Source organism: Eptesicus fuscus, chromosome 12 (assembly GCF_027574615.1).
Source record: "Eptesicus fuscus isolate TK198812 chromosome 12, DD_ASM_mEF_20220401, whole genome shotgun sequence".
In the NCBI taxonomy this organism is placed as follows: Eukaryota; Metazoa; Chordata; class Mammalia; order Chiroptera; family Vespertilionidae; genus Eptesicus; species Eptesicus fuscus.
Genome location: NC_072484.1, coordinates 32,567,119 through 32,594,126, shown reverse-complemented (window position 1 = coordinate 32,594,126; position 27,008 = coordinate 32,567,119). Strand labels below are relative to the sequence as shown.

Genomic DNA, 27,008 nt, shown 5'->3' with positions numbered 1-27,008 from the left:
GTGCCAGGCCAGGGGACCTGAGGCCACGCCCCCTGCCCAGCAGGGCTTGACAGGGGATCTCAGGCTGTGTCCCTCACCTGGCAGGGTTTGACAAAGGACCTCAAAGCACGCCTCCCACCCTGGTCTGGACTGGGGTACCTCAGGCCACGCCCCCATCCTGGCACCAGGCCAGGGGACCTGAGGCTTTGCCCCCTGCCTGGCAGGGCTTGACAAGGGTGGGACTGGCCGGGTCTGGATCTAGCCCAATGGCAGGGTGGGGGTGGGGACTGGCTGGTCTCACTCAATTTTGAGGTGCATGTGGGTGGGCATGGACTTGACTTTGGGTCCCCTGGTGAGCCCCAGACTCTGAAAGGAGGAAGGTTTTCATATACTTTTTACTAATTTTCTTTCATTTCTGACACTTCTATTATAGAGAAAGGGCAAATAGCAATATTAAATTATTTCCTCTAATTAATCCCCTTTTAATGTGCACGAATTTTGTGCACCGGGCCACTAGTTTGTATACAAATGTGTTATAGGCAGTTAAGACAGACAGGAGCAGAGCAAGGATGATGGAGCAGAGCAAGGATGACGGGCCAGGTACAGATGGTCACCAGGGTGGAAAGCACCAGATGCCTAGCAACAGACAATCATTTGTAGGGTGGGACCTTGCCCCAGGGTGACTTTTCCTCCCCTAGCTTATGGATAGTCACATGGTTTGGACCCCCTGACCTTTCCTTCCTAGAGATAACATCAATGATTCTGTTGTATTTCAGCTCCAGGCCCAGGTAAGCAACTAAACCGGCCATGGCTTTGGCTGACGTCAGGACCAGCTGCATTGAATAATGACCCCCTACCCTGATGCTGGCCAATCAGTAGAGGCCACAACCCTGAAAGGTTTCCAGGACACACCGGGAAAACTGCTGAATATTCTATTAAGATATTTCCCTGGGACCTCCCCTAAAATCTCTGCTCTTAAAACCTTTAGGATGGAGTATGCTCTCCCTCCCAGGAGCACGCCCATGCCTTCCCCCTCCCCCCAACTCCAAGGGCCCTTCCAATACCTCTATGTCCTAAGCCCATTTCTTTTAGGAATTACTTTTTCTACCTCTGTAATTTACCCAATAAATGTTCTCTTATAGTTTGGGTCTGGACTCTAATTCTTTCCTAGCCAGAATCCAAGTACCAAGGTTGTTGAACGCAGGTTTGGTCTGACCCTACCTACAACAAATGCATAGAGAAAGGTCTGGAAACTACACAGCCAACAGGAACAGAGGTTGCCACTGAAGAAGAAAGGAACATTATGATACGGAAGAAAGAGATGGTGACTTTTTCTCTATTTGTTTAAAAAAAATTAATTAGACTATATTCATTTTAAAAATATATATTTTATTGATTTTTAGTGAGGAAGGGAGAGAGAGAGAGAAACATCAATGATGAGAGAGAATCACTGATTGGCTGCCTTCTGCACACCCCACTCTGGGGATCGAGCCTGCAACCCAGGCATGTGCCCTGACTAGGAATCCAACCATGACCTCCTGGTTCATAGGTCAATGCTCAACCACTGAGCAATGCCAGCCAGGCTATATTCATTTTCCCCCCCATTGACCTCTTCTAACCTACCCCTGCCCCCCTAAACTATACTCATTTTTATTTGTGTAATTAAAGTAATAATAATAGAGAGGATTGTTACATATTGTTATCGAGGGTGCTTTTCTCCATTTTATTATGAAAATTTCCAAACATACAGCAAAATTTAAAAACTTTTACAATGAAACTCCCACCCTCACCACCTACATTCTACTGAAAGTTTAATGTTGGTGGTGTGAGGGGCAGGTTAAATAGCCATCTCAGATGGTAATTAAAGAAAATTGACTTTATTTGAGGAAAAGGGGATGGGAGATGGGGATAGCCAAAGGGAAGGGCTACACAGAGAAAAGGGGGCCTTGGAGACAGGTTCAGGGGGTTAGCCTGGAATGAGCTGCCTGCCGCTGCCCATTGCTCCCCTGTTTGCAAGTCTCATGGGGTCCCTTAGAGGTTGGGGGCTACGGGACTTTGGGGGAATGGCACAGGCATCTTCTTTTGACCTGAGTGTGTTTATCTCTTTCCCGCAGATAGAAATCTTAGGAGAGAGCTCAGGGGCGGGTCTTAATAGAATATTCTTCAGCTTTCCAGGGCTGCGCTTTCAGAGTCATAGTCTCCACTGATTGGTTGATGCCAAGGCGGAGGGTCATTAGTCAGTGACCTGCAGCAGCCACTGCACCCTTGTCTGGTTTTGCTGCTTTTCTGGGCCTGGAGCTGAAACACAATTGAGGCCTAGATGTTATCTCTAGGGAGGAAAAGGTCAGGGGGTCTAAACCACATGACCAGTGATATGCTAAGGGAAGAGAAGTCACCCTGGGGCAAGGTTCTTGTTTTCCCAGTTTTGCCCCTTGCTACGCATGCATCCGGGTCTTTCTACCCTGGTGAGTTTCTGAACCTGGCCCATTGTCCTTGCTCTGGGGCTCTAACAAACAGTTATCTCACACAGTTTCTGTGGGTCAGGAATCTGGGAGCAGCTTAGTTCAGTGGTTCTGGCTTGGAATTTCTCATGAAGCTACAGTCAAGGTCAGCCTGGACTGCAATCATCTGAAGGATTGACTGGGTCAGGAGGATCCCTTTCCAAGGTGACTCACTCACGTGACTGTCAGCAGGAGGCCCTAGGGTCTCACCATGTGAACCTTTCCATAAGGCTGCTTGATTGTGTTCATGACACAGTGGCTGGCTGCCCCCAGAGTGAGTGATCCCGGAGAGCAAGGTGAAACATCACATGTTTCATCCCTATTCAAGGTGGGAAGGGTCTGTCGGCCTCGAGGCGCAATGGTAGTGCATATGACTCCTAGGTGGGAAGGGTCTATGCAAGAGCATGAATACCAGGAGGTATGACTAATTGGCGACTTTGTGGAGAAGGTAGTCATTATGAATATGCATCCAACTTTCCTTAGAACTTGCTTTGTGCTGGTGCTGGGTTCCAGAGAGTGTAGGAATGAGTCAGAATCAGCACTCTCCTTTCCCCTCACAAGAGGGCTGTGTGTGTGTGTGTGTGTGTGTGTGTGTGTGTGTGTGTGTTAGGGTAGAGTATGCAGGCAGACATGAAAACAGATGGTCTTATAGAGTATAATAAATATCACAATGGCATCTTAAAAAAAAATGCTTTTCTGTGACTTATATTCATGGCATGACATTTAAGACACAATATGAAAATAAATTTCCTTCCATCCTTATTCTATACACTCAGAGGCAGCAACCATCACTTGTTTTGTATACCCTTCCAGAACTATTCCATGCATACATGCAAGATACTCCCCTCCACCTTTAAACAGAAAGAATGCACTCTCCAAAGTACATTGTTCTGCACCTTACTTTCCCCCCCTCTTTATTTTGGAAATAATTTCATATCAGTACCTAGAGAGCTACCTCATTCTTATTTATGGCTGCATGGTATTCTATTGTCTGCATGACCCACAGTTTATTTAACCAGTCCCTGTCACTGAATATTTTATTTATTTCGAATCTCTTGTTGTTAGAAACAAAACCATGCCTGGCTGGAGTGGCTCAGTGGTTGAGCATCCACCTATGAACCAATAGGTCATGGTTCGATTCCTTGTCAGGGCACATGCCCAGGTTGTGGCTTGATCCCCAGTGGGGGGCAGGCAGGAGACAGCTAATCAATGATTCTCTTTCATCATTGATATTTCTATCTCTCTCTCCTTTCTTCCTCTCTGAAATCAATAAAAACATGTTCTTAAAAAAGAAACAAAGCCATGACATCCACCATTTCCACTTGTGTCAGAGAAATTCCTAGCAGTGCAAATTCTTGGATCAAAGGGTCTGTGCATTTAAAATACTGGTAGATGTTGCTAAATAGGATTTTGCCAACTTACCCTCTCACGAGTGTGCCTGTTTCCTCACACTTACACCCAAATGGTAAGTTATCAGACATCCCAAACTTTGCCAATCTAATAATTGAAAAATGGTTTATCGGTGTAGTATTAACGTGCATTTTTCTTACTATAAGTAAGGCTGAACATCTTGTCACATGTTTCAGAGTCATTTGTATTTTCTTTTCTGAATTGCACAATAATTTGCCTATTTTTCTATTGGGCTAGAGGTCTTTGTTACTTATTTGAATGTCTTCTCTAGACATCAAAGGCACTATCCCTTTGTCTGCAGGGTAAGCTTCAAAAACAAATTTTTAAACAAGTTGCTTTTAGACAGAAATGAAAGTTTTTTTTGCAGGCCGCATCACTTTCTGTGCATCACTGCAGGGCCCCCCCAAGGGCCAAGAGCAGCTGTGCCATGTCGAGTTCTAGAAGGCAATGCTAGACCTGGCAGTGGTGGTGGGGAAGCTGGGGTAGGCAAGGAGGGAGTTGTTAGCTCTTGCACTTGCTGGAAAGGACTGTCACGAAGACAGTGAAGTCCCCATTGCAGGAAGTGGGCAAGACAGGCTAGCGTGGCTCTAAGACCCTTTGCCCTTCATCTAAAACGGCTGAGGGTGGACAAGTCAGAAATGAGAGGACACACCAATAGGACTGTCAATTTCTTTCTTTTTTTAAATATATTTTATTTATTTTTTACAGAAAGGAAGGGAGAGGGATAGAGAGCTAGAAACATCGATGAGAGAGAAACATCGACCAGCTGCCTCCTGCACACCCCCCACTGGGGATGTGCCCGCAACCAATGTATATGCCCTTGACCAGAATCAAACCTGGGACCTTTCAGTCCACAGACCGACACTATCCACTGAGCAAAACCGGTTTCATCTGGGCTGTCAATTTCTGATGGTTTAGGCCTGTTTGGGTGGTTAATCCTGTCTAATAAAGAGGGAATATGCTAATTGACCACCATGCCCTCACAAAGATGGTGGCGCCCAGTCCCCTTAGCCCCCCAGCCGCCCAGGGCTGGCCCTAGGTGCAGGCAAGCCTCAGATGGTAGCTGCCCAGCCACACAGGGCTGGCCCGAAGTGCAGGCAAGCCTCGGGTGGCGGCTGCCCAGCCGCCTGAGGCTCAGGTAACCAGGGCCGGCCGAGGCTTGCACTGCCGGCAGTGGCAGCAGCAGAGGTGTGATGGGAGCATCACCTTCCCCTGATCACCGGGTTGCCTCCCGCCCCTGAGGGCTCCCAAACTGTGAGAGGGGGCAGGCCAGGCTGAGGGACCCTCCTCCAGTGCATGAATTTTCATGCACCAGGCCTCTAATAGTTATATAAACTCCCTAGAATGTAAGCTTCATGTGCCCAGGGTTCAAGTGCTAAAAAAACACAGTTGTGGAATGAATTAATGAATACATGAATAATGGTGGAATGAATGAATGAGTCTAATCAAAGGATGTGAGAGGCTGCTGTTTTTGAGCCCGGAGGGAGCCCTCTTCCCCTCCCTTCCTCTTGGGACCTGCCCTCTCCTCTTCCTTCCTCTTACCCCATCTGGGTCAGGTCTTAGCATCTCTTATCTGGGCGTTGTCCCAGCCTCCTGTCCCACTCCCCAGCACCCAGGCTTTCCTCTATTCTCTAGTCAACGCCCCCTCACCAAGCAGCTAGGTTCACTTCGGAAGATGTAAGCCAGGAGGTCACTCCCCATTGCCTACTCTTCCTTGTTCCTAAAGGGTCTTCTCAATTTGCCCACTCCTCTAGCTTCCTCTCTGATGCCCTGTCCCCCACCTCACTCACCCCACATTCCTCCAGCAGCAATAATATGGCCACATTTATTGAACACTTACTACATGTACTTTTACATGAATGATCTTAAGTGTCACAATAATCTATGAGGTCTTTAAGGGGGATACTATTATTATTCCCATTTTATAGGTAAGAAAACTAAGACCCAGAGATATTTAGGGCCTTACCCAAAGTCACCCAACTAGCAGATGTCAGAGTTGGTATTCAAAACTCACTCAGTCTGACCCGGGAGGCAGAGCGTCTAACCACGCACTAGTGCTAACTGGTCACTAGTCTTAGAGTGTGCCATGCTCCTTTGAGCTCCCTGACCTTTGCTTATGTTGACCCCACCTGGAAGGCTTACCTTTGTATAGTATACCTGCCCCAAATCTTGCTCTTCCTTCAAAGTCTTGCTCATAAGTCACTTTCTCTGCAAAGCATTTTCCATCTTCTCCAGAAAGAGCTGTTTGGCACAGTGCCTGGCACAGTGCCTGGCACAGTGTGAGTGCTCTCTAAATGTTTGGTGACCAAATGACTGGCCCCAGGACTCCTCCCCAACACAGAGTTGTGAGGAACTGCTAGGCGTCTCCAGTTGGATGCCAGGAGGGAGTAGGAAGTTGCAGGGTCCCGAAGTAGGAGGAGCTTAATGTAGGGGTAAAGATAATTTCATTGACTTCATCACTCATACATGGGGCAGTTCTGTCTCCAGGGGATCCAGCTGGTAGGGAAGTTCCATCCTTACACCATCCCTATAAATCTTTGGGAATCAGCTGACGACTCCCAGGGGGTTTCCCCTCTTGCAGTGCCAGGAACTGAACCACGATGGGAAGTGATCCTGGCTGGGTCTCTGACCACTATAGGAGGAAGTGTGGCCAGAGTCCTCATGCTCAGAGCCTGTGCCACCCCAGTCAGAGCTCTTTGGACTTCAGTAACTAGGGGTTACGTGGCTTTGGTAACAGGGTAGTTCCGGGGTGGTGGGGACTTCCTCGGGGTTGAGGGAAATTGCTCCATTGCCAGAGCTGTGGGGTAAGAACTGTTTCAGTGCCTCTCAGCAGCCCGTCACTGTGCCCTGGCTAGGACTGGGCAATTTCGAAGCTTGCAAAAGCCGTAGGCCTTTAAGAGAGTCTTCTAGCTCTTTGGCCCCAGCCTCTAGCCAACTGACTCCTCCCTCTAAGGCTGTCTCACTTAGGAACCTACTAAGGCCTTTTGTAGCCTCAGGTCCAAATGCTTCAGCCTGAGATCACTACATCCCAAAGGCTGATAGACTAGGATAGCTGGGTAACTAGGAGCATGGGCTCTGGGGTTAGCCAGATATGGGTCCAAATCCCAGCTCACTGTGTGACCTTGGGTCATTCACTCCACCTCCTTGAGCTCCAGTTCCTTCATCCATAAAATGAGGATATATAGACTTGAAAAGATCAAAATTAAGGATTTGTTCAATGGAACAAATTTGCTCCAAGGAAAGCACCCTAGACCAGGGGTTCTCAAAGTGTGATCCCTGGACCATCACCATCACCTAAATACTTGTTAAAAATGCAAATTCTTGGGACTCATGCTTGCTCTATTGAGCCAGAACCTCGGGGTGAAGTTTTCAATCTGTGTTTTAGCAAACCTTCCAGGAGATTCTAACTCATGCTAAAGTTTGAGAACCACTGCCATAGATAACATATGGGCAACATATTGGGAGAAGGTATCTGGAACATCAACAGCCAACCAGAGGTTAATATCTAAAATGTATAAGTTACCCCTGCAAATGAACAAGAAAAAGACAAGAAACCCAATAAATAATGGGCAAAAGGTGTGAACGGGCAGTTCACTGAAGGGGGAGCCCAAATGCCTGACAAGCATAGGAGGAGGTTCTGAATTTCAGGATTAATAGAGAAATACAAGTTAAAACAATGAGATGCCACCTTACCACCCGATTTCTAGGCAAAATTACAAAGTCCGATCATGTAAAAGCCGATGAAAGCGTGGGGAGAGAGCATCCTTCTCAGGTTGCTAGTGGAGCCACTTTAGCAGAATTTAGTGGCATTTAAAACCTATATGACCTGTGATCTAGTAATTCTACTCTTGAGTATAGAGCCCAAAGAAATGCTCGTGTAGCTCCGTAAGAGACATACACAAAGATGCTAATCTCAGTGTTGTTTGTGGTAAGAGGGAGCTGGAAACAACCTGAGTGTCCATCACTGGGGGAATGGATACATAAAACAGCGGATGCTCAGCTTGGGATATTTTGCAACAAGCTAGATGGGTAGATCTTGAAAACATGTTATGAAGTGAGAAAGAAGCAACAAAATGAGATCCCTACCCAATACTCTTTATGTAGTGTAAACACACACACACACACAAAGCATTGTATGTTTTATGTCCAGGGACACACATCAACACATAGGAGTGGGTGCCCATGATGGGGAGGAGGAGTGTGGGGAATGTGTAGACATAAGGGGAAAATAAAACAGAGCAAATAGCAAAAGTGTCTTGCACAGACCAATTATGCTGAGATGGTCTCTTGCCACAAACTGAGTATGAATCATGGAACTCTGTGGCCCTGAAGCCCTAACAATAATGTTATTATTTTAAAATGGGTGATAGTAGCCCTGGCTGGGTGCCTCAGTTGGTTAGAGCATCACCCAATATGCTAAGGTTGTGGGTTCGATCCCCAGTCAGGACACATACAAGAAACAACCAATGAATGCATACGTAAGTGGAACAACAAAAATCGATGTTTCTCTCTCTCTCTCAATCAATTTTAAAAATGGGTGATAACACCCACCTCCTAGTAAGAACCACGTGTCTTGCCATGGAGGGCTCTGTAATGTTATTATAGATAAACTTGCCTAGTTCTTCTAGGCAAGTCTCTGGTTTCCTTTCAGGGCTCATTTCTTTTAGCCTCCAAGCCTGTCCTTGGGCCGGGCCACACGCTGCACGTATGCTGCCCTCTCCAACCCCGCCTTTAGATTCCTCTGGCTGCCCAAGACCCCTCGGATGGCTCTGTGGAGTCGCGGGTACTTTTCTTTTCTGGCTCGAGCATGAAGCCAGGCTGCAATGGAGCTGTGAGGGGCAAGTCCTATTTCCTCTTCCCAAACTGTGCTCCCTCAGGGTCTTCTTAGATCTCACTCCCACCTCAGTTCCCAGCCCAGTGCACACGGGGTAAAGACAGGTAAACTGAGTTAGAACGTGTTAGATGCGGAAGGGAAGAGTGATTATTGAGTGCCTGTCCTGTGGCAGACCCAGCACTAAGGTCTTGACCTTGGTTAATCTCCGTGACCTCCCCCTGAGGCAGATGGGGCCCATGTCCTCTGACAGGCGAGGAGATGGGGGCATAGGGACTAGGACACTAACCAGACCCCCTCTCAGGGGTCTTGGGTAGCCAAAGAAATCCAAAGGCAGGTTGGAGAGGGCAGCCCTAGGTCTGTCTGGCTCCAAATCAAAGATCTGAATAAGCAACTTGTTTGGAGCTTTAGGACTGGGATCCAGATCACCCTCCTCCGAGTCAACTCCCAGTAGAGAAAAACCTCTACTCCACACTGATGATCTGATTCAGTGGTGGTGGGGAGGTGGGGACTGGGGAGGATGGAGGGGGGGAGGGAGTCCCTGCTGTTTAGACCTTCCACCCTCTACAGATTAAGCCTGGTCGGTTTGAGATAACATCGCAGGAGAATCAGGAGATTCCCTCAAGTCCCTTTCCCCCTTTTAAACCCCGGTTTCTCCAGCTGTAGAGGAGGAGGAACTGAGGTCTCTGGGCTGTGGAATTCTTTTCTCAGTCGGCCAGAAGGTGGAGCCCACTCATCACCCCTCGCGTGGCCTTCAGAAAGCAGCCCAGTCCAGGGAGGAGCGGGTGTCCTGCTGCGGATCCGGGGAGGGGCGAAGGGGAGCCAGGGGGACGCTGCCCATCCCGGGCGGGCGGGCAGAGTGGCTATCTGAGCCCCAAGCGACTGCCTCGGACTTTAGGAACCGGAGCCCTAAGGGCAGGATCTGAGACGGGGAATGGAGGCCGGATTGGGGGTGAGGGTGAGGGTGGTGGTGGTGAGTAGGGGCCCCGAGGATGGGCACCTCCCCAGACCAGAGTGAGAGTCAAAGGCCAGGTTGCAGGGCCACGCGCTCCCGCCTTCCAGGCTACAGGTAGTTGTCTTCGGATGCCTCATTGCCGCCCGGGGAGCCCCGAGCCTCCTCGTCTGTGCTGTCCTCGTCGTCGGGGGCCAGCGCCTCAATGTCGTGCGTGATGTCCGCCAGCAGCCGGTGGAAGGTCTGCTCCTCGGGCCGCTGGGCCGCGCCGTCGTAGCTGCGCACAGCGGACGCCGACGTGGAGCTCATGCTGCGCTTGATGCGGCCGAAGCTGTCGGTGAGGATGCCGCCCTCGCGGATGCCCACGCCCTCCAGGAAGCCCTCGAAGTAGCCGATGTCCTGGTCCTGGATGAAGGGCCGCATCCCTGCGGGCCAAGGGGCGGGTGACTCCTGGGGGCTCAGCCCCTTCCCCTCCCACAGAGGGATCACCTCCGGTGGAAATCAGGGTTCAGATCCCCGCCCACCACTCACGGGCTGTGCGGCCTTGCACACGTTCCTTGACTCTGAGCCAGAGAATAATGACAGATCTCGTGGTTCATGGCACATGCTCATTACATGTTAGCTTATTATCGTCACATCCCCACTATAGAGCTGTGTGACCCTCATGAAATAACTGCTCTGGGCCCTGGCTGGTGGCTCAGTTGGTTGGAGAGTTTTCCAGAGGCCAGGGTTGCAGGTTCCATCCCTGATCAAGGCGTATGCAGGAGTCAACCAATGAATTCATGAAGTCGATGTTTCTCCCTCTTTCTCTCTCTCCCTGTTTAAAATCAATAAATTAAAAACACACACGAAACTCTTCTGAGCTTTACTTTCCTCCCAGGTAAAACTGAGGTAAGTACCCATCTCCTCCTGGTCGGCATGTTAGGATTAAATGAGGTACTTAGCACACACCGAGTGCCCCATAAACGTGAGCTCATTTCACCTCAGTCACTACTAACTATGTGACTTCTGTACTTTGCTTCTCTGAGCCTCAGTTTGCTCATCCGCAAAATCGGGGGTAAATAATAGCTCCTACTTCCCAGAACTGAGGCCATTCAACGAGGTGAAGCTTGGCACATGGTAATGGCCAAATACATGTTAACTTAGTAATACTGTCATTCCCACTGTTGTTTCACTAGCCCTCCTCACTAGCTGTGTGACCTTGAACAAGCTCCTTGGCCTCTCTGAGCCTTTTAGCTTCCTCATGGGGTCGGATGGGAAGGATCGGTTCCTCTCCCAGGTTTGCCGTGAAGATGGGATGGTTATACCAGGGCTTTGTTCTTATTGACTTTGTGACTGCAGGCAAGTCCCTTCTCCTCTCTGCCCCTGGTCTTCTCACAAGCTCCACGGATCTCATCATCTTGGCCTTATCAGGGGCTGAGAGATAAGGAACAAACACTCCCAGCCTGGAGACTGACCAGGAATGTCATGACCGTGCAGGGGCCTTGGCTGACCTTTGGGGGTGGGGGAGGGGGCTCACCGAGGAGGAAGAACTTGCGCCGGTCCCCGTAGAGCTTCAACAAGCCTGAACAATAGTCCTGGATGGGCAGCCCCAGCCTGTACTCCCGCAGCAGCAGCGCAAACTGCTGGATCTCGAGGGGGCCCAGCTTACTCCGCAACTGTGGGGACACCATTCGAGATCAATCCCAGGAAGCACCCCAATCCAACCCCTGCCTGAAAGGCCCAGAGCCCTCTCTAAGGGCATACTTGGCCCAGCCCTCCTCTGAAAATGCTCGCTGACATTAGTTTAGGGCTTTCAACAAGCTGGCCTCAGTCTACTCTCCTAACTTCATGTCCCACTCTGGGCCTTATGCTTCAGTCATGTCCAAGATTACTTATGATTCCTGGAAAAACCTATGTTTTCTCCAATTTCTAGGCCTTTGCTTGCACTGGTGCCCCAGCTCACCGTGACCATGTAGTCCTGCAATTGCTCCAGGCCCAAGGCGCTGTGGTCGCTGCCGCTGCAGTGGGAGTCATGGAAAGAGGGTGTGGATGTGCCGCTGTAACACGCTTCAAATGTGTCCTGGGAGCCATTGCTGCAGGGACAAGCAGAAAGGGGTCCTCACTCATCTCTCTCCAGCTCCTCCCCTGCCGTGGGTGGAATGTGGGAAGGCATAGCTACCAGTGCTCTGGGCCTGAGGCCTCATCCTAGGTCCCATTTTCTCCTTCCAGGCCTTACACTATCTGGCCCCACATTATCTGGCTGCCTCTCAAGCCCCTTATCACTCTTGCTGTTTGTGCTCAGGCCACCCTGCCTTCTTTTCCTCTAATACTCCAAGTATCTCTTCACCTCTGGGCCTTTGCACATTCTGTTCCATCATCCTGGAATGTCTCTCTCCCCCTATCTTTTGCTCAGCTAATTCTTTTTAAAAATATATATATTTTATTGATTTTTTACAGAGAGGAAGGGAGAAGGATAGAGAGTTAGAAACATCGATGAGAGAGAAACATCCATCAGCGGCCTCCTGCACACTCCCCAGTGGGTATGTGCCCACAACCAAGGTACATGCCCTTGATCGGAATTGAACCTGGGACCCTTCAGTCCGCAGGCCGATGCTCTATCCACTGAGCCAAACCGGTTAGGGTGAGAGTACATTTATTAAAGCTGGGGGCAGTGAAACAAGAAAGGGCCTAGGGTAGAAGAAACAGGAGAGAGACTAGGTGGGGCTGCTTTGGCTCTCTAGAAATTTTATGAGAAAAACGTGAGCCATGGTGGGGCTGCTGTCCGCTCCCTGGAGTCAGAGAAGAGAGGCCTTGGAGACAGGCTCAGGGGGTGAACCTGGGACAAGCTGCCCCTGCCCATTGCTCCTTGTTTGCAAGCCTCCGGGGGTCCCCTAGAGTTTAGGAGACGCACGGGCCTGCTCCAGGGACGGAGAGTACCTAGATTTTAAATGTCATCTTCTCAGGAAAATTTTCCCTGATCCCCCAGACTGGGTTAGACCCTCTGTCCAATGAGGTCACAAAGTCTACTCCTGACATGCAAGGACTTTCCAGATCTCACCAAGCATTCTCTCCGACCATAGTCACTGCCACAGTCACTCTGGCCTCCTGGCTGATCCTCAAACACACCCAGCTTTATCCTGCTTCAGAGTCCTTGCACTAGCTGTGCCCTCTCCCAGAATGCTCCTTCTCCAGGTCTCAGTTCAAGTGCCATCGCCTCTGAGAGGCCCTCCTGATCGCACAGCCTCTCTCGGCACTCTGAGCTTCTCTTTAGTGCTTATTATCATTAATGCTCATTCCTATTAAATAATGACTTCATTGTCACCTGTGCTAGACTGTAAACCATGCAAGAGCAGGGAACTTGTGTTTCTTCACTTGTTGTGTACCTACTATGTGTTAAGCACGTGTCTTGTCCTTGTCTTGTTCCCCACTGTATCCCTAGCACACAGCACAGTGCCTGGCATGTGGTAGGTGCTCAATAAATATTGCTTAATAAAAAAAAAATATATTGCTTAATAAAAAGTCAACCTGCCTCCTGGTCCTTACGTTTTCTATTACCTACAGAGAAGCAGTGTAGCGTGGTGGTGAGACTTTTTTTTTTTTAATCCCACATTTTCCAGCCTTCCTACTTGTAGCCATGTGGCCAAGTCTGGCCAATGAGATGTAAGCAAACAGTGCCAGCGGGAATTCCAGCAAAGCTCTTTAAAGAGGCCCCTGGCATGCTGCCCCGATGGCTGGAGCTATGACCATCTTCTTGGGACATGAGGTGGCCTTCAGGATGGAAGTAAGTGCTGAGGAGGGAGGAACAGAGAAGCCCGGGCCCCTAACAACCACGAGACCATGCATGAAATGCTGGGCTACTATTTTATGTAAAAGACAGGGGGGGACGCTCCATCTTGTTTAAGCTATTCCTTTTCTTTAGGGTTTTCTATTACATGGAGCCTCCACTAAAATAGACCAAAACCACTTTTTGGCGTTAGCTGTGACTTTGGACCTTGCAGGCCCCTCGGTCTGGGTGACTGGGAGAGAACCACAGGCCTACGTGGCCACTCCTGGGCTCTGGCGGCACCCTAGGTCTCTCGGGGTATGAATCCTCCGAGCTCATCAGAGCTCAGTTTACCTCCCACCCTCAATGCCGTGTCTCAGCACAAATCAAAGTGGGGCACTTTCTCCCACCTGTCTTACCCACAGGGGGTTCAAGAATGCCTAGAAGCACAACCCTGTTTATGAACAGGTGTGTGTGTGGGGGGGCGGGGGACGAGAGTGGGGTCCCCGGCAAGGGTGGTACCCACAAAGAGCTGCAGCAGCTGAAGTCGGCATCATAGGCGTAAGTCCCGTCGGTTCGGCAGCTGTCACCTGGGACCACAGACAGAGGGGCTGTCAGAGCAAGCAAAGCAGGGACCAGCATCCCCGGCTTCTGGGGCCTCAACCTCAGTCCCTCCCTGGGGCTGGGATGGTGGCTGGAACAGATGGCCTTACAAGCAATTGTAAGGACGTTAGCTTTTACTGGGAAATGGGCAGCTACTGGAAGCTTCTAACCATGGTTCCTGCCCCCCCTCCCACACACACACCTCACTCCCTGACACACAGATGATCTTGGGCAACTCACCTCCTGTCTCCTGGCCCTCAACTTCCCCAACATGGGGACATCACGTTCCTGTCTACCCCAGAGGGTCTTGGGTATAACAGATGCGGGAACAGGCGAGGGAGATTTTGTAAACTGGATGTGTTTGAGGTGGCTCAAAAAAGAACTTTGAGAGGGAAGGAACTCAGTCTTGAGAGTAAAGAAGCACTGTTTACAGAGAATTGGCTCTGTGCCTAGCACTGTTATGTCATCAGAGCCAGGTACTAGCCTCACCTTCAGATCCTGACTCACTCAATGCTACTTCCTCAGGACTCCCCTGACTCCCCAGGCCAGTCTGGTTCCTCATTATATGTTCTCATAGCACAGCATGTGGTTACACTGTATTTTTGTAGCTATTTAACTACTTACTGTCACATTACCTCAGCAATGCAAGCCTCATAAGGGCAGGGCCACATCTGGTTTCGCTCAGCAATATAACCTGGCGATTTGCAGAGCCCAGCACATAGTAGGTGCTCAATAAACATTTGTCGAATGAATTTCTTGAAATATTTATTGCCTTACCTCATTTATTTGCCTATCATTCCTGCGACAGTTAATGAATTATCCCAGCTTCCTCAAGCCAGTTCCTACAGATGGGAGTGCTTCCAGAAGTAAAGAGCCATCTCCCTGTTGCTGGAACTATGCAAACAGGGACCACGCCGAGGGGGCTGTGCCTGAGGAAATCCACTGAGTGGCCTTGAAGGCAGCATGGGGAGTGAAGCTGTTGCAGATAGAAGCTTTAGAATCACACACACCTGGGTTTGAATCCTAACTTTGATACTCAGTAGCTGTGTATACTTGATTACTTTATTGACTACTCTGAACCTTAATGTCCTCATCTGTAAAACTGGAATCATAAGGCCTCACAGAGAGTTCTTTCATTCATTCAAAAAATAAAACGGAGCATCTGTGATGTCCCTGGTCCTGTGCGAGGCACACAGGATACAGTGGCAAACGGGACGGACAAGGTTGCTTGGCACATGGTTGGTGCTCAGTAAATATTCTATGGGCCTCATTCTCATTCCAGCCCTTGATTGCATTCAAGGACCAGTCTTGAAATTTTGGCTTTGACCTACTGTCCTAGTGGGGCTAGCCAGCTTCACAAACAGACAATGCACTATCTTAAGGTTCTGCAAAAGAAGGAACACAAAAACTAAAGGGAGAGGGAAGTTCAGCTGTTCTGAATCTGACAACCAGAACATCTATGAAGCAGCTAGGTTTGAGGTCATCATGAAAATGGACATTTAAAAAAAACAACCATATTGGGGGTACACTGTTATTGCAGGAGAGACAGAACCCTTAAAGGCTTCCACTGGCCCTAAGTCTTGGGGCATCCTCCCTCCCCTGGCCTTTAGGATGTTTCTTAGGAGAGGAGGTCAGGAGTTCGACTACTCACTGCGGCTGCAGAGCCACGGCCTTTCGGGCGTGGATGTGTAGTGGTAGCCAGCCCGGTCCACGCACTCGATGCTCTGGTCCCCATAGATGATCTGGAAGACCTGACAGATGAGGGCGCAGGACTCCTCGGCAGCATCCTGGCCCGGGGAGGAGGAGGCACAGTGTGAGGAGGCTCACAGAGACACACATACCTTTCAATAAAAGGGCTCTGAGGGTATTTCCCATCAAAATGGCTATTCTTTGGGTCTTGGACGCCTTTATAGAATCCAATGATGATTCTAACCCTTCTGTCCTGAAAAATGCACACATGCAAACCAATCTCTGGGGGAGTCATGGGCCCTCCTGAAGCTTATCTAAAAGAAGCCCCTTGCCCTAGCCGGATATGCTCAGTGGATAGAGCATCGGCCTGTGGACTGAAGGGTCCCAGGTTTGATTCCATTCAAGGGCACATACCCGAGTTGCAGGCTCAATCCCCAGTGTGGGGCATGCAGGAGGCAGTGATCAATGATTCTCTCTCATCACTGATGTTTCTATCTCTCCCTCTCCCTTTCTCTCTGAAATCAATAAAAATATTTTAAAAATACATAAAATAAGCCCCAATTTGTTTTAGTTTACAGGTAGGAAAGTGAAACCCAGAGAGGTAAAGTGATTGGCCAGGACTAGAGCCAGGTCTCCCAATACCTGGTAGGAGGAGGAAGAATTAAGTGTATAAAAATGTTAGGTTCAACATAGTTACTACACTACCAGAGGCCATATTTAGATATGAGCTTCCTGGCACCCAGGGCAAAAATGGAAGCGGGATGAATACATAAAGTTCAGTCTCTGGTAGAAGGAGGGAACTTAAGTCCTTGGGTGAAATTTTTTGGAGATTACAAATATAAAGAAGAATTTGCTTCTTTTTTAAAAAAATATTTTTATGGATTTCAGAGAGGAAGGGAGAGGGAGAGAGAGATAAAAACATCAATGATGAGAGGGAATCTTTGATTGGCTGCCTCCTGCATGCTCCCTACTGGGGATCAGGCCTTGCAACCCTGGCATGTGCCTTTGACCATAATCAATCGAGGATCCTTCAGTCCACAGGCCAACACTTTATCCATGGAGCTAAACTGGCTAGGGCAGAATTTAGTTCTTTAATTGACCTCGTTATGCCTTCAAGCAAGAGACACAGAAAGACTATAAATGATGAAGAGATTAACTCCATGAAGGCATTTCCTATTTTGTATCTCTAAAAAAAAAGCTCAGGTGTAAAAATGTGACCCAGGATAGGCATTTTGGGATGGGGAATGTACTAACTATTAAACCAGATTGAGCCCTACAATAACCCTACAAAATGGACAGGGAAGAGAGGATCCTTATTTTATAGTTAAAGACACTGAGGCTTAGAGTGATTAAATGGCTCACCCAGGCTCACACAGCAGGCTCATGCCATTGGTTAACATTAGCACCCAGATTTAAAAAAAAAAAATGTTTTTAATTGATTTCAGAGAGAGGGAGAGGGAGATAGAAACATTAATGATGAGAGTCATTGATTGGCTGTCCCCTGTACCACCCCCACTGGGGGTTAAGCCTGCAACCTGTGCGTGTGCTCTGACCAGGAATCGAACTGTGACTTCCTGGTTTATGGGTTTACACTCAACCACTGAACCACACCAGGTGTTTTTACTCTAATTCCTGTACCCTCCTTGGGACCACAATGTTTTAGATAGGAGGCCAGAGGCTAAGAAACTCCTAGAAAACAACTTTTCATTTATTTATTTGGTCCATAAATTCTCATTTAGTCCTACAGTGTGGCAAGTACTGTAGGGCAAGGCTCTGGGGTCTCAGAGGCGAATGAGATGAGGTTTGTATGCTAAAGCCCTCACAGTCCACTGGGATAAATAGGGCACAAACTCATTTTTCCTATGGATTAGGAAAATAGATTTCCTCCCTAATTATCACTGCAACCTGCTTATTTTCTTGTTGGTCCCTATCACAAGGTATAATAATATAATATGACCTAATTGATCCAGTCATTCAACATTTATTGAGTAACCATTATGCGCCAAACACTGTTCTAGGAGCTGCAAATACCACAGTGAACCACCCAGGACCCACAGGTCTCTTGCACTCTACAAGGAGACCAGTCTGTACAGAGTGGAGTGATGAAGGGGGAGAGTAGAAAAAGATGAGGCCAGAGAGGTAATGGGGATGGTGGCTGGAGCTACTAATATAAGGTAGATGATGTTATATGCAATTGTAGGGACATTCACTTTTATTCTGAGTGAAGTGGGGAGTCACTGAAAGATTTTGAGCAGTGACATAATGTGACTTAATTGTTAACAGGACTGCTCTGATCTGTGGGGGAAGAGTTGTAAGCAAGGGCCAAACCAGTGAGGGGTGACTGCATGATTCAGCCTGTAGATGGATGAACCTGGGTGGGGACTGTGGAGAGTGGGGAAATGGAAGGGTTTTGGTTATATTTTTAAAATAGGGCAAGAGGCCGAAACTGGCTTGGCTCAGTAGATAGAGCGTCGGCCTGCGGACTGAAGGGTCCCAGGTTCGATTCCGGTCAAGGGCATGTACATTGGTTGCGGGCACGTTCCCGGTGGGGGGTGTGCAGGAGGCAGCTGGTCGATGTTTCTCTCTCATCAATGTTTCTAGCTCTCTATCCCTCTCCCTTCCTCTCTGTAAAAAATCATTAAAATATTAAAAAAATAAAATAAAATAGGCAAGAGGATTTGTTGAGAGAGTGGATATGGGTTGTGTGAAGAGAATGGGGAGCCAAGGATCACTGCAAGGTTTTGGTAAAAGCAACAGAAGGACAGAGCTGCCATCAATCAAGACAGGGAGACCGCCCTGACTGGTTTGGCTCAGTGGATAGAGCGTCAGCCTGCGGACTCAAGGGTCCCAGGTTCGATTCCGGTCAAGGGCATGTACCGTGGTTGTGGGCACATCCCCAGTAGGGGGTGTGCAGGAGGCAGCTGATTGATGTTTCTCTCTCATGGATGTTTCTAACTCTCTCTCCCTCTCCCTTCCTCTGTGTAAAAAAAAAAAAAAAAAAATCAATAAAATATAAAAAAAAAAAAAAAGACTGGGAGACCAAGGCAGGAGCAGGTTTGGGGGAGAAGACTGGGAGCTCAGCTTTTATGCCATTAGACCTTCGAATGAAGGGGCAGAGTGGAAAAACGTGTCTGGAGATTTGATGATGAGAGAGAAACTCTGGGGGAGTTCTCAGGGTTTTAAATGCCCTAAGACTGGAAGAGACCATCTGGAAATGGGTGTAAGGGAGAAGAGGATCAAGGGCTAAGCCTGGATCACTCCAGCCTTAAGAAGCTGCAGAGAAGAGGAGGAAGCAGCTCTAGAGAAGGAGCAGCCAGGGACATGGAGGGCAGGTCAGGGGGGAGGGGGAGGGAACCAGGAGAATGGGGAGAGCTGGAAGCCAAGTGAGAAAGTGTTTCAAGGAAGAGCGCATCCGCTCCAGAGTCCAAGTTTTCTGATTATTATCCATCTCTCCTTTTGGACAGGCAACATGTCTGTTTTGTTCACCAGGGGACCCTGGGCCAGAGGAAAAGCTTAGAAGCCACAGGGCTTGACCGTGTCTGCTAGACTGTGAGCTCCCTAAGGGAGGACACCAGGTATGTCTCCTTTATCTCTGTACCCTCAGCACCTAGCCCAATACCCAGCACAAGCTGGCCCTCAATAAATATGGTCAAATGAATAAAAACAAGGGTGATTGTGGAGAATGGGTGGAGGGAGGGTAGGCAAGGAAAGAATGGCAGGAAGGCTTTGGGTGACGACATAGTCACCGTGAGAACAGGCCCTGAGCTTTCTGGGTACCAATGTTGAAATCGACACTGATTCCTGCGTGACCTTGCCCAAGTTTCGTAGTCTCTGGGTCACGGTTTCCTTCTCTATGGAATGGATACGACTGAAATATTTCCCTCTACTGGGTACAGTTAGAATGAAATAAGTTAATGCTGGTTCTGTGTCTGGCACGGGTTGGCACTCGATTCCTGCTGGGGATTCGTGTCCTCATGATTGTTACTGTGGTAGTTCGCACACTGACGATCTTGGAGAAAGAGCAGGGTTGGAGGAGGGGTTAAATCAAGTCTATTTTGAGTTGCATCCTATTGGGACAGTTAGGGGTCAGTGTCCTGGAAGGGTCCGGGGCTGGAGTTTGGAAGCCGTTTGGCGTCATGGGCTCACAGGTCGTAACTGAAGTCCTAGGAAGGGCAGAAGGAGGGAGAAGGTGCCCAGGAACCTCGTGAATGGGGCCGGGTAGGGGGGAAGGGGGGAAGCGGCACCAGCCCAGCCCCGACGCGCCCGGGAGGCAGAGCGCAGCGGCGCGGGGCGCCCTCGGGCTCACCCTGTTGGCCACAGCCAGGATGACGAGGTTGCAGTAGGCGTCGGGGCTGGGGTCCTGCGGGTCCAGAGGGTTGGAGCCCGGGTGGCGCCGCTCCCAGCTGCCGCCGCCGCCCGCCTGCCTCCGCTCCCAACTGCCACCCGGCTTGCCGGCGCCGCCGCCGCCGCCGCCGTGCCGCCGCTCCCAGCTGCCGCTGAACGTCTGCCGCCGCTCCCAGCTGCCCGACGCCCGCGCCCCGGCGCGCTGGCGCTCCAGGCTGCCGCCGCCGCCCCCGGCCCGGGCTTCGGCTCCCGCGCCCCCGCCCCACGCCATCCGCCAGTCCAGGCTGCAGATGGTGTGGCGCCGCTCTGTGGTGCCCACCCGCCGCTTCTCGGGGGCAGCGCCCGGCGGGCCCGGGTCGCGCCCGGCCCCGCCAGGGCTGGCGTCTACACCGGCCGGCACCGGGTCCACGCCCAGACCTAGGAGAGGAGGGGTAGACTTCAGCCACGGGAGATTGGGCTAAGGGTGCCCTCCGGAGGCCACCTGGGGTGGTGTCCCGCCGCGCCTGGCCCTGCCCCTGGCTTCAGGCCCCACCCTTGGCTTCAAAGTCCTGAGGCCAGACCCGCTCTCACTCCGGGTGCTCGCTATCGGGCACCGTCCCCGGCCTCAGGCTCCACCCCTAGTTCTGGCTCCGCAGGCCGTTCCCACCCGCCCCGCCCCACCCCACCCAAGTGCTCCTCTCCTCAGACCTTGCCAAAGGTCCCTTCCCTCTGTACCCTTAACTCGGACCTTGTCGCTGGTCAGGGTCCCCTTCTTGGATTCCGTCTTCCCTTCAACCCCGCCCCCGGCCTCAGGCTCCGCCCTAATTTGCAAGGTCTGACATCTCCCACTGGCTACCTTAGCTTCGAGCTCCGCCCCCTGCGTTTGGCCAGGCCCCTCGACCAGACTCCTCCCCTCGGTCAGACTCCTCCCCTCGATCAGACTCCTCCCCTCGATCAGACTCCTCCCCTCGGTCAGACTCCTCCCCTCGATCAGACTCCTCCCCTCGATCAGACTCCTCCCCTCGATCAGACTCCTCCCCTCTGTCAGACTCCTCCCCACGACCAGACTCCTCCCCTCGATCAGACTCCTCCCCTCGATCAGACTCCTCCCCACGACCAGACTCCTCCCCTCGATCAGACTCCTCCCCTCGATCAGACTCCTCCCCACGACCAGACTCCTCCCCACGATCAGACTCCTCCCCTCGATCAGACTCCTCCCCACGACCAGACTCCTCCCCTCGATCAGACTCCTCCCCTCGATCAGACTCCTCCCCACGACCAGACTCCTCCCCTCGATCAGACTCCTCCCCTCGATCAGACTCCTCCCCACGACCAGACTCCTCCCCTCGATCAGACTCCTCCCCTCGATCAGACTCCTCCCCTCGGTCAGACTCCTCCCCTCGATCAGACTCCTCCCCACGATCAGACTCCTCCCCATGATTAAACTCCTCCCCTCGACCAGACCCCGCCCCTCGCCGAAGTTCCGCCCTGTCCTCGGAGCGCTGCGGCTACGCCCCCTTCACCAGGCCCTTTAACTTCCTGCTCTTCCCGGGCCTCAGGATTCTGGCTTCTCCAGCCTTCACCACTTGACCTCAGGATGGTGGGTCAGGCCGCCCACTCTTTGACCTCAGCCTTGGGCTCGGTCTTACGGCATATGGCCATGGCCGGACCCTACTCTCAGGATAGGGTGGTCAGGCCTTTGCCATCACCCCGTCACACAGCCTCAGGCCTGCTCATGCCCCAGGTCACACACATTCCCCAAACAAGAAGTTGAGGCTTTTCTGTCCCCTTCACCTCCTGGCTGTATCTTCAGCCCCGGCCCGTGCAGGCTCCACCCGCTGTACCTGTCTTAAGCACCAGCAAGTGCAGTGCGTCGTCCTGCAGGTAGGAGGCGGCGGCGATCTCGTGCGTGGGGATTCGCAGGATGAGCTCCTCGTTGTCGCGCCAAGTGAGCAGCAGGCAGCGGGCCGATAGGCTCAGGATGCTGTCCTGCTCCGCCGTGGTTTTCAGCGGCAGCTCCTTCAGCTGCTGTGTGGTGGGTCGGATCTCCTGAGTCCCCCGGGGCCTTGGGTGGGAGACGGAGAAGGGGACAGACCCTGCCTCTCCCCTCTCCAGAGCCTTACCCTGGCGGTGTCCAGCAGCTGCAGGAGCTCATCTCGGCTGGAGGGATTCAGTGAGGAGGTGACCCAGGTGAGGTGGCCCAGGAACTGGATGGCAAAAAGGGGTGGGGGGCGGGGAGTGGTGGGAGAAGGGCAGAAAGAAGTCACTCTGAAGCCTTGGAGGACCCTGACCTCCTCACTGATACAGTGCAGATAGACAGATAGAAATATCTGAATTAATAATAAGAACCTGATAGTAACTGTTATTGAGCCCGATAACAACACAGTCCTGAGAGCTTTGTGCACATGCATCCTCATTTATTTACTTAAATCTGTTTTTATTATTTTTGTTTTTTGTTTATTTAGAGAGAGAAGAAGGGAGAGTGGGAGAGAGAGAGAGAAACATTGATGTCCTGGGCATGTGCCCTGACCGGGAATCAAACTGGCGACCTTTCAGTGCACTGGACAATGTTCAACCAACGGAGAGCCACACAGGCCAGGACTCATCCTCACTTTAAGCACGAGAAAACTAAGGCACAGCAAAGGTAAAAATCATGTCCAATTTATATCACTAGAAAGGACAAAACTGGACTCCACACACCACAGCCCACCCTCTCACTGCTAGCTTATATTGCCTGGACACAGTTATTTAGCTATGATGGAATCAAAAGTCACTGTAACAGCTTGAAAGAACTGACCTGAGTGGGTCTGTCCACCCCAAACACCAGGATCAGCTGACTGTGCAAGTCACCCACCCTCTTTGTGATCTTGTTGCAGAAATCAAATAGGAAGGAAGGAATGTTGTATCAAACTCAGACATCATTTTGTGAGAAAAATGATGCCCCAAATCAATAAATTGATTCTTCATTCATTCTTAGTTATAACTTAATGCTATCACTTAACTTATATGTTATTCCATCAATATAAGAAGGAAGTCTTTTATTACTTTTAGTTTTATTCTTCTAGGTAGATTTAACTAATCAAACCTTTTCTTTTTATTCTGTATTTTCTTTTATTTCAGTTCCCAAATTTTAAGTGGATTTATTTTTTAGCTTTTCCCTCCATATGGGATTGCCAGATAAAATACAAGATTCCAGTTAAATTTGAATTTCACATAAACAACAAATGTTTGTTGTTGTTGTTGCTTTAGTATTTTTTAGTCCCATGCAGTATTTGGGACATACATTAGTGCTAAAAATGTATTACTACCCTAGCCAGTTTGGCTCAGTGAATAAAGCATCAGCCTATGGACTAAAGGGTCCCAGGTTCGATCCAGTCAAGGGCACATGCCCAGTTTGTGGGCTCGATCCCCAGCAGCCGATGTGCAGGAGCCAGCCAATCAGTGACTCTCTCATCATTGATGTTTCTATCTTTTTCTCCATCTTCCTTCCTCTCTGAAATCAATAAAAAAAAAAAAGTATATTTTTAAAGTATTACTTGTTTACCGGAAATTCAAATTTAACTATTTTTGCTAAATCTGACACTCTTAAACCCCATATCAATCTTCCTTGGGTAATGAGGATTCTTCACTGCTCCTTCATGGTGTTCCTGAAATAGAAGTCAAGCCCTTGAGTGGTCTCAGTCCCCTGTGGTTTGCTGAACTGGGTTCCTTGAGCCTGGACACCGAGTAGCAACAACGCCTCTACAGTGAAATCTCACAGGAAGGTGCGGCTTCTGAGTACACAGAGCCCTTTCCCATCGGCTCTCCCCGAGGGGTAGGTTCTGAGCCCCATGTTGAGATGGGAACACTGAGACTGAGCCCGTGGCGGTCGCTTGCTGGGGGTCCACAGTCTGAGGCAGGGGCAAGGCCGCCCGGATTCTTTCTCTGAGTCTCCTTTGTGTGAGGCAGGGCTGTTCAGAGGTAGGTGTGGGGAGAGGTAGGTAAGGTCTCTCTTGATGGGTCCAGGACATGCTACCCCCAAATATGGCACCTTATTAAGAATATCTTGTCCTGCTGGCGTGGCTCAGTGGTTGAGCATTGACCTATGAACCTGGAGGTCCCAGTTTGATTCCTGGTCAGGGCACATGCCCAGGTTTGGGCTTGATCCCCAGTGTGGGGCGTGCAGCAGGCATCTCTCATCATTGATGTTTCTCTCTCTCTCTCTCTCTCTCTCTCTCTCTCTCTCTCTTTCCCTTCCTCTTCGAAATCAATAAAAATATATTTTAAAAAAGAATATCTTAAGCCAAAGGAGTTTGAGAAAACATTCTGACCTCCCCTTTCCTGAAAGCAGGAGATAAATCTGTGTGAAAGGTCCCTCTCTGTACAGGGAGGAAGGCAGACATCCTTCTCACCAGAGATGGGACTTAGGCCCGAGAAGGCTTTGTAAACAAACCTTGTCACTTCTTCACCCTTTCCTAGCCCTAGCCCGAAACCCTCGGCTTTGTCAAGTCTTCACACAGTTATTGTTTCTTTGTCAAAGAGGTATAAAAGCTTCCTGCTCTGGTCACTTCTCGGGGGGTCTTCATTCTCTTGTGAGGGCTCCTGTGGACGTGCAAAACTTGAATAAAACGTGGATGCTTTTCTCCTGTGAATCTGTATTTGTCAGTTTAATATTCAGACCAGCCAGGAACACCGGGAGGGTGGAGGAACGCTTTTTCCTCCCCTACACCCCTCACCCCAAGAATGGGCCCACCCTTTCTCCTCATTCCGCACGCACCTTGACCTCTTTCTCCAGGTAGTCACACAGCAGAATCTGGGGGTCGATGAGGTAGTCAGGGGGGTAAAGGGGCATGGAGTGCAGGGGCCGGCGGCTCACACTGCTCCGAATGGCTGTTCGGCGCGCAGCCTTTGGGAACATCAGCCTGAGGAGGGGGCCCTGTGTAAAGATGTGGGGGGAGGGAGGGCAGTAGATAGGAGCCCAGCAGGGGAGCAGGTAGGTGTCTCAAGCCAGATTGGAAGCCGTAGAGCACAGACCTGCTCTGCAGAGGGCCTTCTGTCTTGGGAGGTAGTGAGCAGGGGAATGGCCTATTAATGGTCCTTGGACTGAGAAGCTACAGGAGGGATTCCCCCCAGGATACCGGGGAAGGAGATTGGGAGTATCTCCCAAAAGACTGTGTCTGGCTGGGTTTCCCTGGATGGTGTCTGTCTGTCTATATTCCAGGGACAGCAGAGGCCAGGGAGAACAGGGAGAACAGGCTAGGGAGTTTGGAACCCAAATGTCTGACTGCTCAAGGGTGAGGAGAAAAGTCCTTCCAAATGAGAAGGAAGGCCTTGCTTCTGCCCCTCACTGCCCCTCGCTCCCACCCCAGGCTTCCCACTGCCCCAGCTCCAGGGACGTTTCTCGCCCTGCATCCCTCCCAGCCTCCCACCTACCTTTTTCCCTTTCTTGACTTCATATTCCATGGTAAAGCGTCCCTTCTGCTGCCCTCGTAGCCACTGCTCCCCCCTTCACTCCCCCGCCCCCCAAAGTTTCCCTTTGTTCTTTTTCCTGCCTGGTCGGAAACTCCACCAGCCCTGGAGTTCCTGCCCCTCCTGTGTGATAGTGAGCAGAGTGGAGGGGGCGGGATGTAGCCTTGGGACCCTTCAGCTCAACAGTGGAAGGCCAGCCAGGGCAACTGACCTGGGGAGACAGCTTCAAGGCCTCCAGCCAGAGGCTTGCTGTGGAGGGGGCTTGGGAGTTGAATGAGGCTAGGGGTCCCCCTAAATTTGGAGTCAGAAAATCCCAAATTCTACCCCTACTTCTACTGCTGACCTTGCTGTGTGACTTTGGCAAGGCCAGTCAGTTCCCCCTTTCACAGCCTCAGTTTCCCCCTCCCCACTATAAATTGGGAGTTAATATTGTCTCCCTCTCTGGGCTGCTGTGGTGAGAACTAAATGAAAGAGTTGGTGTGAAAGTGCTTCATCAACTATACAACACTGTGTCCATGCAGGTTATGATTGTTAAAACTTATCATCACTATTAAGGGAGGCAGTATTGAATGGGCTTCAGAGGCAGGCTGCCTGAGTTGAATCCTGCCTTTGCCACTTACTAGGGTTATGACCTTGGGCAAATCCTTTAACCTTCTGTGACTCAATTTCCTCATCCATAAAATGGGCATAGACAGTTTGACTTCATAGTGCCCTTGTAAGGATTAAATGCATTTAGAAGAGTTCCTGGCACATGAAGTGGTCAATAAATACCAACTACCTATCTCTCTGTCTCTGTGTCCTGGCCTGTATAAGGCCCCCTTTGTGGTTCTGTGCTGAGCACTATGTATTTCGTCTCACTTATTCCTCACAACATTGGGTTACAATATTACACCCATTATACTTTTTTTTTTTTTTTTAAAGGCTCAACTGCAGAGGCTGGCCGAGGAAGTCACAGTGAATAAGAGGGGGACCTGGTCTGGATCTGAAGCCTAGTCACTTACCTCTAGGGCCTATGCACTCTGCATGCCGCACCCACGACAGTTGGAAAGGTTCTGATTGGCCCATCCTCCCCTTGCCACGACACTTGGGGTCTGGAGACCCAAGCTCTGCACCTGAGTTGCTGTAGGATCCAAGGCAGGTTGCTTATTATAACCTCTCTGGGCCTCAGCTTCTGGTCTTTCCAAAGGGAACGATAATCCCAAAGCCCCGCCCTGCAGTCAGAGGTGTGGCAAGAAAGATAGCAGGCCCTGGATGGAGGAAGCGGTTGGAGATTGTGAAGTGGAGGCGCCAAACAATGCACAGGGTTGTTTTGGAAGATTTTCTGAAAGCATGGGTGTGCCAGTCAGTGCCTGTTGGAATGAGGGTTGGAGCTCCGGCTGCCTCTGGGGGTGAGGGCAACAGGAGACTGCCAGCTACCAGCCTTCCCACTTCCCTCCCTCCCCTTTTCCAGGGGGGGAACCGACCCAGACTGCTCAGTGCAAGCTCACACAGCCACACCCTCCTGCTCCCCTACATCCTGCCAGTCAT

The 27,008-nt window shown here is 50.4% G+C and overlaps 1 protein-coding gene and 1 long non-coding RNA gene across 2 annotated transcripts; both read right to left on the bottom strand.

Annotated features, from left to right (window-relative positions):
• Positions 1-1,840: 1,840 nt before the first annotated feature.
• Positions 1,841-6,941, bottom strand: LOC129150920 (uncharacterized). Its single transcript, XR_008557731.1, has 2 exons — positions 6,033-6,941; positions 1,841-2,277 (listed from the first exon to the last, which is right to left on the bottom strand). It is a non-coding gene; the product is annotated as an uncharacterized LOC129150920 (long non-coding RNA).
• Positions 6,942-8,012: 1,071 nt separating this feature from the next.
• Positions 8,013-25,475, bottom strand: CCM2L (CCM2 like scaffold protein). The gene is made up of 10 exons (XM_054724168.1): positions 25,446-25,475; positions 24,790-24,948; positions 22,157-22,240; positions 21,878-22,061; positions 20,017-20,471; positions 15,673-15,808; positions 13,945-14,008; positions 11,619-11,748; positions 11,193-11,331; positions 8,013-10,098 (listed from the first exon to the last, which is right to left on the bottom strand). The coding sequence occupies exons 1-10, from the start codon at positions 25,473-25,475 to the stop codon at positions 9,785-9,787; spliced, it is 1,695 nt and encodes a 564-aa protein (XP_054580143.1). The 3' UTR covers positions 8,013-9,784.
• Positions 25,476-27,008: the final 1,533 nt, after the last annotated feature.